Source organism: Mobula hypostoma, chromosome 1 (assembly GCF_963921235.1).
Source record: "Mobula hypostoma chromosome 1, sMobHyp1.1, whole genome shotgun sequence".
NCBI lineage: Eukaryota > Metazoa > Chordata > Chondrichthyes > Myliobatiformes > Myliobatidae > Mobula > Mobula hypostoma.
In genome coordinates, this window is record NC_086097.1 from 217,784,385 (window position 1) to 217,799,855 (window position 15,471).

Sequence of the window (15,471 nt, forward strand, 5' to 3'; positions counted from 1 at the left end):
GGGTAGGGAAAGGAAGAGGAGGACAGTAGTAATAGGAGACTCGATAGTTAGGGGGTCAGATAGGCGATTCTGTGGACACAGTCCAGAGACCCGGATGGTAGTTTGCCTCCCTGGTGCCAGGGTCTGGGATGTTTCTGATCGTGTCCAAGATATCCTGTAGTGGGAGGGAGAGGAGCCAGAAGTCATGGTACATATAGGTACCAATGACATAGGTAGGAAAAGGGGAGAGGTCCTGAAAGGAGAATATAGGGAGTTAGGAAGGGAGTTGGAAAAAAGGACCGCAAAGGTAGTAATCTCGGGATTACTGCCCGTGCCATGTGACAGTGAGAGTAGGAATGCAATGAGGTGGAGGATAAATGCATGGCTGAGCGATTGGAGCAGGGAGCAGGGATTCAAATTTTTGGATCATTGGGACCTCTTTTGGCGCAGGTGTGACCTGTACAAAAAGGACGGGTTGCACTTGAATCCTAGGGGGACCAGTAGCCTGGCGGGGAGATTTACGAAGGCTACTGAGGTGACTTTAACCTAGAAAGGTTGGGGGGTGGGAATCAAATTGAAGAGACTAGGAGAGAGGAGGTTAGTTCAAAAACAGAGAAAGCTAGTAGACAGTGTGTGAGGGAGGATAGGCAGGGGACAGAGATTGGGAGCACTCAGACCGAAGATGGAAGACGGGAGAAGGAAGAAAAAGATAACAAATTTGTTTGCACCATTAGGGATAAACAGAGAGTAAGAGGTAGAGAGTTTCATAAATGCATCTATTTTAATGCTAGGAGCATTGTAAGAAAGGTGGATGAGCTTAGAGCCTGGATTGATACCTGGAAATATGATGTTGTAGCTATTAGTGAAACATGGTTGCAGGAGGGGTGTGATTGGCAAACCAAATATTCCAGGATTTCGTTGCTTCAGGTGTGATAAAATAGGAGGGGCAAGAGGGGGAGGTGTTGCACTGCTTGTCAGAGAAAATATAACAGCGATCCTCTGGCAGGATAGATTAGTGGACTTGTCTAGGGAGGCTATTTGGGTGGAATTGAGGAATCGGAAAGATATATGTGACGCTTATAGGGGTTTATTATAGACCACCTAATGGGGACCGAGAACTGGAGCAGCAAATTTGTAAGGAGATAGCAGATATTTGTAGTAAGCACAAGGTTGTGATTGTGGGAGATTTTAATTTTCCACACATAGACTGGGAAGTCCATTCTGTAAAGGAGCTGGATTGTTTGGAGTTTGTAAAATGTGTGCAAGATAGTTTTTTGCAGCAATACATAGAGGTACCAACTAGAGAAGGGGCAGTGTTGGATCTCCTGTTAGGGAATGAGATAGGACAGGTGACGGAGGTATGTGTTGGGGAGCACTTTGGGTCCAGTGATCACAATACCATTAGTTTCAATATAGTTATGGAGAAGGATAGCACTGGACCCAGGGTTGAGATTTTTGATTGGAGAAAGGCTAACTTTGAGGAGATGCAAAAGGATTTAGAAGGAGTGGATTGGGACAATTTGTTTTATGGGAAGTATGTAATAGAGAAATGGAGGTCATTTAAAGGTGAAATTTTGAGGGTACAGGATTTTTATGTTCCTGTTAGGTCGAAAGGAAAGGATCAAAGTTTGAGAGAGCCATGGTTTTCAAGGGATATTGGTTCGGATAAAGAGAGGGATCTACAATAAATATAGGCAGCTTGGAGTTAATGAGGTGCTCGAGGAATATAAAGAATGTAAAAAGAATCTTAAGAAAGATATTAGAAAAGCTAAAAGAAGATACGAAGCTGCTTTGGCAAATAAGGTAAAAATAAATCCAAAGGGTTTCTACAGTTATATTAATAGCAAAAGGATAGTGAGGGATAAAATTGGTCCCTTAGAGAATCAGAGTGGATGGCTATGTGTGGAGCCAAAAGAGATGGGGGGAGATTTTGAACAATTTCTTTTCTTTGGTATTCACTAAGGAGAAGGATATTGAATTGTGTAAGGTAAAGGAAACAAGAAAGGTAGTTATGGAAAGTATGACGATTAAAGAAGAGGAAGTACTGACGCTTTTAAGGAATATGAAAGTGGATAAGTCTCTGGGTCCAGACAAGATATTCCCTAGGACCTTGAGGGAAGTTAGTGAGGAAATAGCAGGGGCTCTGACAGAAATATTTCAAATGTCATTAGAAACGGGGATGGTGCCGGAGGATTGGCGTATTGCTCATGTGGTTCCATTGTTTAAAAACGGTTCTAAGAGTAAACCTAGCAATTATCGGCCTGTGAGTTTGACGTCAGTGGTGGAAAGTATTCTTAGAGATGGTATATATAATTATCTGGATAGATAGGGTCTGATTAGGAACTGTCAACATGGATTTGTGCGTGGAAGGTCATGTTTGACAAATCTTATTGAATTTTTTGAAGAGGTTACTAGGAAAGTTGACAAGGGTAAAGTGGTGGATGTTGTCTATATGGACTTCAGGAAGGCCTTTGACAAGGTTCCACACGGAAGGTTAGTTAGGAAGGTTCAACCGTTAGGCATTAATATCGAAGTAGTAAAATGGATTCAGCAGTGGCTGGATGGGAGACATCACAGAGTAGTGGTGGATAACTGTTTGTCAGATTGGAGGACGGTGTCTAGTGGTCTGCCTCAGGGATCTGTACTGGGTCCAATGTTGTTTGTCATATATATTAATGATCTGGATGATGGGGTGGTAAATTGGATTAGTAAGTATGCAGATAATACTAAGATAGGTGGCGTTGTGGATAATGAAGTAGGTTTTCAAAGCTTGCAGAGAGATTTAGGCCAGTTAGAAGAGTGGGCTGAAAGATGGCAGATGGAGTTAATGCTGAAAAATGTGAGGTGCTACATTTTGGTAGGACTAATCAAAATAGGACATACATGGTAAATGGTAGGGCATTGAAGAATGCAGGAGAACAGAGGGATCTAGGAATAATGATGCATAGTTCCCTGAAGGTGGAATCTCATGTGGATAGGGTGGTGAAGAAAGCTTTTAGTATGCTGGCCTTTATTAATCAGAGCACTGAGTATAGGAGTTGGGAAGCAATGAGGCCAAATTTGGAGTATTGTGTACAGTTCTGGTCACCGAATTATAGGAAGGATGTCAATAAAATTGAGAGAGTACAGAGGAGATTTACTAAAATGTTGCCTGGGTTTCATCTCCTAAGTTACAGAGAAAGGTTGAACAAGTTAGGTCTTTATTCTTTGGAGCGTAGAAGGTTGAGGGGGGACTTGATAGAGGTATTTAAAGTTATGAGGGGGATAGATAAAGTTGATGTGGATAGGCTTTTTCCATTGAGAATGGGGGAGATTCAAACAAGAGAACATGAGTTGAGAGTTAAAGGGCAAAAGTTTAGGGGTAACATAAGGGGGAACTTCTTTACTCAGAGAGTGGTAGCTGTGTGGAACGAGCTTCCAGCAGAGGTGGTTGAGGCAGGTTTGATGTTGTCGTTTAAAGTTAAATTGGATAGATATATGGACAGGAAAGGAATCGAGGGTTATGGGCTGAGAGCAGATCAGTGGGACTAGGTGAAAGTAAGAGTTTGGCAGGACTAGAAGGGCCAAGGTGGCCTGTTTCTGTGCTGTAATTGCTATATGGTTTATATTATTCAGGGATTGGACAAGCTAGAGGCAGGAAACATGTTCCTGATGTTGGGGGAGTCCAGAACCAGAGGCCACAATTTGAGAATAAGGGGTAGGCCATTTAGAACAGAGTTGAGGAAAAACTTTTTCATTCAGAGAGTTGTGGATCTGTGGAATGCTCTGCCTCAGAAGGCAGTGAAGGACAATTCTCTGGATGCCTTCAAGAAAGAGTTAGATAGAGCTCTTAATGATAGCGGAGTCAAGGGATATGGGGAGAAGGCAGGAACAGGGTACTGATTGTGGATGATCAGCCATGATCACAGTGAATGGCGGTGCTGGCTCAAAGGGCCGAATGGCCTACTCCTGCACCTATTGTCTACTAAAAATTGGATCAGCCATGATTAAATGGAGGAGCATGCTCGATGGGCCAAATGGCCTAATTCTGCTCTTCTATCTTATGGTCTTAGCATTTAGAAGAGTTTTTTTGAAGTTCCAGACCTCAGATCTGACCCAAAGGTTATGGTTTGTCAGTTATCAGTGATCCCTGCTTGTTAATAGTTTTTTTTTTCTCTTTTTTTTTTGCTTGTTAATAGTTTTGAAGCCTAAATTAATTTTAGCAGGCATCTTTACAACTGGATAAATACCACCAATATTGTCTGTTAGCTATATAGTGGAAGTGAAACTACCCACTAAACTGGTAAAGTCTTACTGTGGCATAGATTGCTTTACATTGATACATTTTGTATTGAATATATTCTATTAACTAGTCATTTAATGTTAATTATTTTAACTATTTAGTGTTCTACATAAATTCACAACTTTTAATTTATGTATTCCATACTTCAATTATAATTTGATGCTATTTATTTTGAGATAGTGAGCAAAATGTGAGTTTAACAGAAAAGAGTGACTGTTACAGAAATTTTTAGGATTTACTTTTTCATACTTTCACTAGTCTCTTTAAGTCTCCATAACTTATAGCTTTTAGTGATAATTCTTTTTGAAATTCTAGGTATCAATGTAGTTGATCTCTTCTGCATTGCCTCCAATGTTTGGAGTCCCCTTACTACTCAGTGATAAAAATGCAAGTGATGATCAAATTGTGATCTGATTAAAGTGCAATATTGATTAATCACAATTTGTGATTAATCACCTATTTTACATTTTCAATGTTCCATAAATTTCCCTGAAATCTGTTCTTCAGAAGTTTAGATTCCAGCTTCCTTATTCAACAGCTGTGCTCTCAAGCAGCTGCAAGCAACATTCTAGAATGCCTTTGTAAACTATTTTCCAAATTCTTATCTTAATTTAGGAACCCCTTTAAACTCATTTTCAGGACCAAGCTTCTGATCTCTCTCTCTCTGCCTCTGTGTCAGCATTAATTTTTGCCTTTACCTCATTGAATTTGTTGTAGACTGAGACAAAACTATAATCTAAAAATAAAATTGATCATGTATTTTAATTCATTTATAAGGCATCAGAAAAATGTCAAGTGTAAACTTTCCAATCCAAAAGATTTTAGAGTTAGACACAATACAAAAGCAATAATGATAATGTTGCATATGCCACATAATGGTTTTATAGAATGTCACTTACTGTAAACATTAAATGTAAATGTTGCTTTGAAATTAATTACAAAAATGTTTTTTATTTAATTTTAGGTATTGTTGAGATATGCAGTGGTTGGAATTCAGGATTTGTCAAACTCTTTTCAGCAAAAAATGACATATTATAAAGATAATCTGAAGATGTACCTCACCTCTGCTAGAATTTTAATATTAGAGCCAAATTCTAAAATTGAAAGCTATTTTAATATACCTCATAACAAATTAATATAGACTATTTCTTACGCAGGCTCGTAGACATCACCATTACTTTGTCTCTGTATTTTGCTTTCCGACACACAGGATTCCTACTCAGATTCAGATACCAGAGTTTTGGCCATTGGCCTAGTACGTATTCCAGTTCCTGGATTTGTAAATAAATAAATAAATAAATAAACGTTAAATCTTAAAGTGTATTTAACTACTTTTTGTTTAATTTTATTAATGTTTTAAACTTGTCACATTCCTCATTAATGATCCATAATGTTTAAAAATTACAACATGAATAGGATATTGACAGTTACAAATACTCTTTTTTAGACTACTTATACAATGCAAATATAATACACAAGCAAATAATAATTTGTATCCTAAGAAGCTATACAACTAAATGTTTATTTAATAAAGCTATTAATACAAGCAAGCCTTTTTGGAAGAATCCAATTCTATACCGTATTAGATACAAGAACAAACTTTACACGCTATTAAACAATTGTTCTAAAATCACATGAATCGTGTCTAGATATTGTTATATTTCTATATTTTTGCAGTTCTAAATAAAAAGTTGAAAGGCCACATAAAATATACAAAAATGATTGTTCATCTTTGAACAAAACCTACCTAAACACCTCAGTTGATTTCTTTGACAGATAACTCAATTTCAGCCAGTCATCTATATAAAACACAATGTTTATCTAACTGACTATTAGTCCTAGTGGAAATATAATTACCCTTTGGACATAGTTTTATTGTACATTGCCTCCCTGCCTCTAATAAAGCAGTTCCACTTTCCAAACATTCGATAATCAGTTCTAAAGGGACCATCTTTAGAATGGGGGTTTCTTTTGCTTTGATAAATGATCATGTCAAGCTCGTCACTCAGAGGTCTGCCATAAAATACTCAGGAGCAAATTATATTCAAGGCACGAGCATCAACTGCCTCAACAGACCTCCTTTTCAGCTAATGATGGCTAGTTATGAACCTGTATTTGACCACTGTGCTCCAATCTTTATCTTGCTGTCTTGCTCAGCTCTACTAACTGCATCTGCAGGCACCAATTTGTCAACCAGCTGACAGTCTGTCATAATCTATTTAGAAAAATCGATATATTTTTTGCTTTTCCTGACTAAAGTGTGAGCAGAATAAATTTATCTTTACCGATAAAATCTATGGCCAATCAATTATGTGCCAAGGTTTTATAAATTTAATAATTTGAAGAAGATACTGACAAGCAAAATACAAACCTCAATAATTACATTATAAATTGCAATGTTTCACACTATTAAAATAAAACCTTAGCTGTTATCAGGTTAAGCTTTTATTTGCTCTTATCACATACCTTTTCATAATATGTATTAGGACAAACAGCTTTCTAATTAAAGATAAATTCTGAGAATTATTTACTTAAAACAATCAATCTACATTCAAGATCACTAAGTTCTTTACAATAAAATATTACAATGTTAAACTGGCAACTTAACATGAAATTTCAATTCCTCTTTTGCAACTCATGGAAGGACAAATATATAAGGTTGTAAAAATATACACTATTAGTCTTGATATTAGAAATAAAAGTCCTTTTTTTCCCCCATGGACTTCCCACCAGCATGGCTTGCTTAATCACCTAGTTTAAGAAACACAAAGTTTCTTCCCTATTCTTCCATGAAAAATTTCTCATCCTTCCCTCACATTTTTATTTCCTCCTTTCCTCTATTCATATTCCTTCTCTGCTCCCTCTTTCAACTCTTCTTTCTTCATCCACTCCTTTCTCACTCCCTTATTCTCTCACCTCACTCCCTTCCATCATCCTTCTTTCCATTTCCAGTAGGTTATTTGTTATCTGGAATCACTTAACACAACAGCATGGGAAAGATGCAAGTAACAGTCTGAAACAGACAAATAGTAGTGCAAGAACATCTTAAAATTTGTCAAATTATTCCACTTTGTTTTAACAACAAGCAATCTGCTGGAGGAAGTCAGTGGGTCAAGAAACATTGGTGAGGGAGGGGGGCGAATTAATGTTTCAGGTTGCACTTTGCATCAGGAAACTCTTGCTGGATTTTCACCTGAAACATCAACAATTCCTTTCTTCTACAGATGCTGCTCGACCCACAAGTTCATGTAGCAGACTGCTTGTTGCTCCAGATTCCAGGAACAGCAGTCTCCATATTTTTTAACCTTTTTAATCTAGCGAGCAAATATAGAGGAAAAGTATTGAAAAGAAAGCTAATATGTTTGAAAGATTGAGGGTGACAAATAACTAAAAAAAACCATACTGAAGTTAAGGGGCCATACCACGACACTGCTCTAGAAATTCTATTTGTTGGTGTGTCACCACAATAGAATGCTACTGGAAAATCAACTGAGGAATGATTACTGCCATTTTAAGGCAGTTTCCAAAAGTACTTTTTGGCTCTCCTAGTATATTGAATTGAATTGAATAATCTTTATTGCCATTATACATCGGTACAATGAAACTCTGTTTGGCTTCCTCTCAGGTAATTAAATAAAGCAGTAGATAAAATCAAGACAGTAATAGAAAAACAGTATTAATTAGGTAAGTAGCAGAAAATAAGTTCCAGCAGCACCAGAGTATCACAGTAATGCACAAAGTGCTATTAGTGCAAGTATTTGAGTCCTTGTGTGTGCATGTGTGTGCTCACAGTTTCAGTCATTGTTCTGTGGAAGCGGTGTGATGGAGGCCACAGCTCTGGGATAGAAGCTGTTCCTCAGTCTATTTGTTCTGGCTTTTAGTGTCCTGAACCTTTTGCTGGACGGCAGCCCGTCAAACAGGGAGTAGCCGGGGTGTGTGGTGTCTCTGGTTATGCTGACTGCTTTCCTCCTGGGTCTGCTAGAATAGATGGCGTCCAGTCCTGGGAGCTCCATCCTGACAATTCACTGCGCCGTTTTCACCACACGATGCAGGTCTTGTTGCTCAGCGGCTGTGCAGCTGGCATACCACACTGTGGCACTGTTGGTCAGGATGGTGTCAATTGTACTTCTGTAGAAGTTAAGCAACAGCTTTTGTGGGAGTTTGGCCCGTTTCAGCTTTCTGAGGAAGAAGGGTCTTTGTTGTGCTTTTTTTTTTACAAGCAGTGAAGTGTTGATGGTCCATGTCAGCTGTTTTGACAACATACCTCTTAAGAACTTTAGGTTTTCCACACTTTCCACAACCTCTCCATGTATATGGAGTGGGGTGTGTACTCTGTCCTTTGATCTCCTGAAGTCAATGATCATCTCTTTTGTTCTGGAAGTGTTAAGGACCAGGTCGTTGTCCTTACACCACTCCGACAGATGATCCACCTCAAGTCTGTAGGCTGTTTCATCCACACATGATGTGGTATGGGAACAAACAAATTTTCCAGTGCACCCAGTCAATTTAAACGGAGTGGAAAATATGCAAGCATTCTGAACCGTGACTCTAGCCACAAACCTATCCACATTCCTGACTCTTGAAGGTCCATACCCTAACCTGGCTCCAACTGGTCCACAATCCAGAAACTGGCCCTGGTCACACACTCCAGTTGTGTACGTTCTGGCTGGACTAATGAGTAAGCCAGATGCTGACCATCAGGATTAATGAAAAGTCATATTACAATTCATTGAAGTTTTACAGTATAAAGTCCACATACATCAACAGTTTGTAAAGGGAACCTGCATGAACAAATTCTAGTTTGTGAAGTCTAGCTCTACAAAGTGGCTACTGATAGGTGCCTCTTAAGTTGAAAACTTGCAGCTCCTTACGAAGTCTGTGGGAGTCTACATCACCATTCCACAGCTGAATCACGATCCTGGCCAGACCCCATTTTCACAGTCACGGCCTCAGTATCAGAATCAGGTTTACTATCACTGACATGTGACATGAAATTTGTCAACTTAGCGGCAGCAGTTCAATGCAATACATAATATAGAAGAAAAAATATCTTATTCAGTATACTTTATACAGTATACGTATATTGAATAGATTAGAAATCGTGCAAAAAAAAGAAATTCTATATATTTTACAAAAAGTGAGGTAGTGTTCAAGGGTTCAATGTCCATTTAGGAATCGGATGGCAGAGGGGAAGAAGCTGTTCCTGAATTGCTGAGTGTGTGCCTTCAGGCTTCTGTACCTCCTACTTGATGGTAACAGTGAGAAAAGGGCATGCCCTGGGTGCTGGAGGTCCTTAATAATAGACGCTGCCTTTCTGAGATACTGCTCCTTGAAGATGTCCTGGGTACTTTGTAGGCTAGTGCCCAAGATGGAGCTGATTAAATTTACAATCCTCTGCAGCTTTTTTCGGTCCTGTACAGTAGTCCCTCCAAACCAGACAGTGCTGCAGCCTGTCAGAATGCTCTCCAAGGTACATCTATATAAGTTTCTGAGTGTATTTGTTGACATACCAAATCTCTTCAAACTCCTAACAAAGTATTGCTGCTGTCTTGCTTTCTTTCTAACTGCATTGATATGTTGGGACCAGGTTAGATCCTCAGAGATCTTGACACCCAGGAACTTGAAACTGCTCACTCTCTCTACTTCTGATCTCTCTATGAGGATTGGTATGTGTTCCTTCGTCTTACCCCTCCTGAAGTCCACAATTACCTCTCATTTCTTACTGACGTTGAGTGCCAGGCTGTGGCTGCAGCACCACTCCACTAGTTGGCATATCTCACTCCTGTATGCTCTTTTGTCACCACCTGAGATTCTACCAACAATGGCTGTATAGTCAGCAAATTTACAGATGGTTTTGAGCTATGCTTAGCCACAAAGTCATGGGTATAGAGGGAGTAGAGCAGTAGGCTAAGCACTGCTACAGTCAGTGAACAGCATCCTGACACAGGTATTTGTGTTGTCCAGGTGGTCTAAAGCTGCATGGCGAGCCATTAAGATTGCATCTGCCGTTGACCTATTGTAACTATAGGCAAATTGCAATGGGTCCAGGTCCTTGCTGAGGCAGGAGTTCAGTCTAGTCATGACCAACCTTTCAAAGCATTTCATCACTGTCGATGTGAGTGCTACTGGGCGATAATCATTAAGGTAGCTCACATTATTCTCCTTAGGCACTGGTATAATTGTTGCCTTTTTGAAGCAGGTGGGAACTTCTGCTCAAAGCAGTGAGTGTTTGAAAATGCCCTTGAATACTCCCGCCAATTGGTTGGCACAGGTATTCAGAGCCTTACCAGGTATTCCATTGGGACCTTCTGCCTTACGAGGGTTCACTCTCTTTAAAGACAGCCTAATATTGGCCTCTGAGACAGAGATCACAGGGTCATCAGGTGCAGCAGGGATCTTCACAGCTGTAGTTGTATTCTCCCTTTCAAAGCAGACAAAGAAGGCATTGATGTTATCTGGTAGTGAAGCATAGCTGCCATTCATGCTATTGGGTTTCGCTTTGTAGGAAGTACTGTCTTTCAAGCCCTGCCAGAATTGTCATACATCCGATGTCGCCTCCAACCTCGTATGAAATTGTCTCTTCGCCCTTGAAATAGCCCTCCACAAATCATACCTGGCTTTCTGATACAGGCCTGGGTCGCCAGATTTGAATGCCACAGATCTAGCTTTCAGGAGACAATGTACCTCCTAGTTCATCCATGGCATTTGGTTTGGGAATGTGCAGTAGTCTTTGTAGTCACACACTCATCCACACAGGTTTTAATGAAGTCGGTAACAACTGCAGCATACTCATCCAGGTTTAAAGATGAATCCCAGAATACAGTCCGGTCCACCGATTCAAAGCAGTCCTGTAGGCACTCCTGTGTTTCCCTTGTCCATGCCTTCTTGGTTCTCACTATTGGTGCTGCAGTCTTCAGTCTCCACCTATAGAAGTACAACCAAGTGATTTGACTTCCTAAAGTGAGGACGTAGAATAGCATGGTCGGCATTCTTGATATGTCCCAAATTATGTTATTGACCAACAATTACTTTTAAAGTGCAGTTATTTTGTGATATGGAAAACACGGTATCCAATTTTCAAACAAAACCCAACAATATTTGTCAGGATATTAGAAATTACACACCTGATCTTGTTAAATAATGTCATGATTTCTTTGACTTTTGCCTTAGAGAACTGAGTGCTTATTGAAAATAGAATTTTGAAAGGCTGTGAGGTCGTGTTTGAAAAAGTTCTTGTATTACTAAAATAAAGACTATGTATACTCTGGTTTAAGTCTATGCATTATTTTATTAATACAGTTATGCTGTTGGGTACGCATTTACTTTCTGCAGATTTTTTAAAAAAGCAGTAAGTGTTCCTTTAATTATGTATATTATGCAATTGAGTATTTCATTTTTACAGTTTAAAATAAAAATTCAGTTGATTAAGTTAGGCTTGTTGAATTATCTAATAGGGTTTGCCTTGGGAACATTCTAGAAGAGCACAGGAAAAAGAAAAAGGAGCCATTTCTGGAGAGAATGGGATTGAAGAAGGAGAAAGAAGGAAAATGGAAACGGATGACAAATACCGAAGAAGAACATAGTGAAATGCTCACAGAACCCATCTGGAAGGACAGATACCTCTGGGAAAATCCTCACGCAGACAATGATCTCACAGAGAAGGTGCAGATAACCTTCTCTGTTAGCTAGTTAGCACATGACATCGGAGAAAGTTAGGCATTGTCGAGTTGTGCTGCTGTAGGGTTGAATTCACAACAATAGCTAACTCATGAAGCTACAGTGAGAGGGTTACAAGGAAAAGACAAGAAATAAGTAAAATATTAAACATGTAGTCTCAGGCAAAAATACTGCTATGCATAGGCTGTTCAAGGTAAGCACACAGGAATAAATGGTTTTCATTTTAATTACAGAGTACCTTCAGGATAGTCATGAATCTAATCTGAAAAGACTACAAATCTGATCTGCTTGAGTAGGATTTTGTAAAGGTGACAAGGTTATTGTTTGGCCTCTAGATGTGCAGTTAACTTTGTATGAACATCACTTCCTATATGTAAGCTGTTTTTTTTTTAATCATGATTTCCTGGGTGGGTTAGTTTTGATTCAATTATAAGAATGGTGGAAAGACACACATTTCCACCCACACTTTACTTGCCCTTAAAAAAATAAGTATCTGTGGGTCTTAAGTTCTTGTTAATATTGGTAAACATTTAGTGGATATATTTTGAAGGCAGTATTTGTTGTAGTTCCATGAGTTTGTTCTTGTTTATGTAGCATTTTCATGGAGTGTTGAGTATGCATATTACCTTGCTTATCACTAATGGTAAGTATTATATATAACAGTATTAGTATATTCAGGTGCTCAGCGATCCTCTATTGAATTTAATATTTTACTTAATTCTCTGCAGTTTTACAGTAAAGATATCTCATTAAAAGCCCTGAAGAAAGCTTCCATCTCAGATAATTTTTGAGAAATTATTTAGCTCATTGCACAGCTGTGTTGATATGAAAGTGAGGGCAGTAGAGTGAAAACATAGCTCACCTTCAAAGACATTGCCTGTGGACTGGAAATGCAATAGAACGCCGTAGTTGATAATGTCATCTACTGACTTGAGCAATGTTGATCACCAAGACCTGAAAATCAGGTCAGAATGTGGTTCATCTATTGCATCTTCATGATGCTCAAATGAAAGCACAATTAGCATAGTTGCAGCACAAGCTAGTGCCAAAGCTGAAGCAGCAAGAATGAGAGAAGCGTATGCTAAGCGTGAAGTTGAGGTGCAAATGGAGAAAGCATGTATAGACATGGAGAACATTTGCATAGACATAGAGAAATCACATATAGACATGGAGAGAGTACGTATAGAGGCTACATTAAGTGCACTTAAGGAAGAGTGTGAAGCTGAGGCTGCCGCAACAGGAAGCAGCAACTTGGACAGTTGGGAGTCTACAACCGGAATCAGTCATGCTTTGCTATCACAACAGCCAATGCATCTTACTAAGGAATATGCCAAAATGCATTTTGCTATAAAAAGAAGTGCTTCAGCTCCACACCACTCAGCCAACATGTCTTTCACATAGTCCAGGGATTGTAAACCATAGTCTACACCAGCAAAGACTTCCTTCCACAGTTCCACCATAACAAAGACCCCAGTCAAGAGTTGCTACTGATGCCAATCTCATCTGCACAGACATGGACAGACTGAAATTCATCCATCCCAGGAAATACATTTGGCAAACCAGTGTCCACAATGCTCTCATAAAGGAGCTGCAAGTGCATTAGATTTGCCTTGGTATCTGGCTTGTTCAGAACTAGTCATAGCAAGACTAAAAATGTTGAACAACCTATATGCCAGATATCTGTCATAGAAGTCAAGCTTTCGCAATGTTGTAGAATTACGAAGTTTCAAACCTAGAGAAGAGCTTTTCTGTTAGAGTCTTGGTGGTGAGTCACTGCAACACACAAGATGAATTAGAGCAGTTCACAGTGATAATCTAACTACGGGTTTACAAATGCCATGGTAGATGCTGGACAAATGCTATGGCTCTCCAGAGGCAATCAAAGAATCTCTCTTCAGTAACAATTGCAAATATTATTCTGCAACTTAAGAAGGGTGGGAGGCAGCAGAAAGGAAACTATAGACCTGTCAGCCTTACAACAGTGGTTGGGAAGTTGTTGGGATCGATTGTTAAGGATGAGATTACGGAGTAGCTGTAAGCACATGACAAGATAGGCCAAAGCCAGCGGGGTTTCCTGAATGGAAAATCCTGCCCGACTAACCTACTACAATTTTTTGAGGAAATTACAAGCAGGGTAGACAAAGGAGATGCAGTAGATGTGGTGTACTTGGATTTTCAGAAGGCTTTTGACAAGGTGCTGCACATGACGCTGCTTAGTGAGATAACAGCTAACGGAATTACAGGGGAGTTACTAGCAGAATCAGAATTATTATCACTGGCATGTGAAGTGAAACTTAGCAGCAGCAGTTCAATGCAATACATAATCTAGCAGAGAGAGAGAAAAAATAATAAATGAAATAGAACATAATAATAAATAAACAAGTAAATCAATTATGTATATTGAATAGATTATTTAAAATGTGCAAAAATAGAAATACTGTATATTAAAAAAGTGAGGTAGTGTCCAAAGATTCAAAGTCCATTCAGGAATTGGATGGCAGAGAGGAAGAAGCTGTTCCTGAATCTCTGAGTGTGTGCCTTAAGGCTTCTGTATCTCCTACCTGATGGTAACAGTGAGAAAAGGGCATGCCCTGGGTGCTGGAGGTCTTTAATAATGGATGCTGCCTTTCTGAGACACCGCTCCCTAAAGATGTCCTGGGTACTTTCTAGGTTAGTACCCAAGATGGAGCTGACTAGATTTACAACCTTCTGCAGCTTCTTTCGGTCCTGTGCAGTAGCCCCTCTATACCAGACAGTGATGCAGCCTGTCAGAATGCTCTCCACGGTACAACTATAGAAGTTTTTGAGTGTATTTGTTGACATGCCAAATCACTTCAAACTCCTAATAAAGTATAGCTGCTGTCTTGCCTTCTTTATGACTACATCAATGTGTTGGGACCAGGTTAGATCCTCAGAGATCTTGACACCCAGGAACTTGAAGCTGCTGGGTGGAGCACTGGCTGATCGGCAGAAAACAGAGAGTGGGAATAAAGGGATCCTTTTCTGGTTGGCTGCTGGTTACGAGAGTTCCACAGGGGTTGGTGTCGGGACCGCTGCTTTTTATGATGTATGTCAATGATTCGGACTATAGGATTAATGGATTTGTGCCCAAATTTGCCGATGATACAAAGATAGGTGGAGGAGTGGGTAGTGTTGAGGAAATAGAGAGGCTGCAGAGAGACTTAGATAGTTCAGGGGAATGGGCAAAGAAGTGGCAAATTAATACAATGTTGGAAAGTGTATGGTCATGCACTTTGGTGGAAGAAATAAATGGGCAGACTATTATTTAGATGGGGAGAGAACTCAAGATGCAGAAATGCAAAGGGACTCGGGAATCCTTGCGCAGGATACACTAAAGATTAACCTCCAGATTGAGTCGGTGGTGAAGAAGGCGAAAGAAATGTTGGCATTCATTTCTAGAGGTATAGAATATAAGAGCAGGGATATGATGTTGAGGCTCTATAACGTACTCGTGAGACCACACTTGAAGTATTGTGTGCAGTTTTGGGCTCCTTAGTTTAGAAAGGATATAC

At 39.5% G+C, this 15,471-nt stretch overlaps 1 protein-coding gene across 4 annotated transcripts in view; it reads right to left on the reverse strand.

Moving 5' to 3' along the window:
* The window catches only part of ppp1r42 (protein phosphatase 1, regulatory subunit 42), a 121,902-nt gene that overhangs the window by 60,899 nt on the left and 45,532 nt on the right, over positions 1-15,471 (reverse strand). For all 4 annotated transcript variants that reach the window (XM_063064602.1, XM_063064610.1, XM_063064619.1 and 1 more), the window contains one exon: positions 5,415-5,532. In XM_063064602.1, the coding sequence (XP_062920672.1) occupies positions 5,415-5,532 (118 nt within the window). The remainder of the gene's footprint in view (positions 1-5,414; positions 5,533-15,471) is intronic.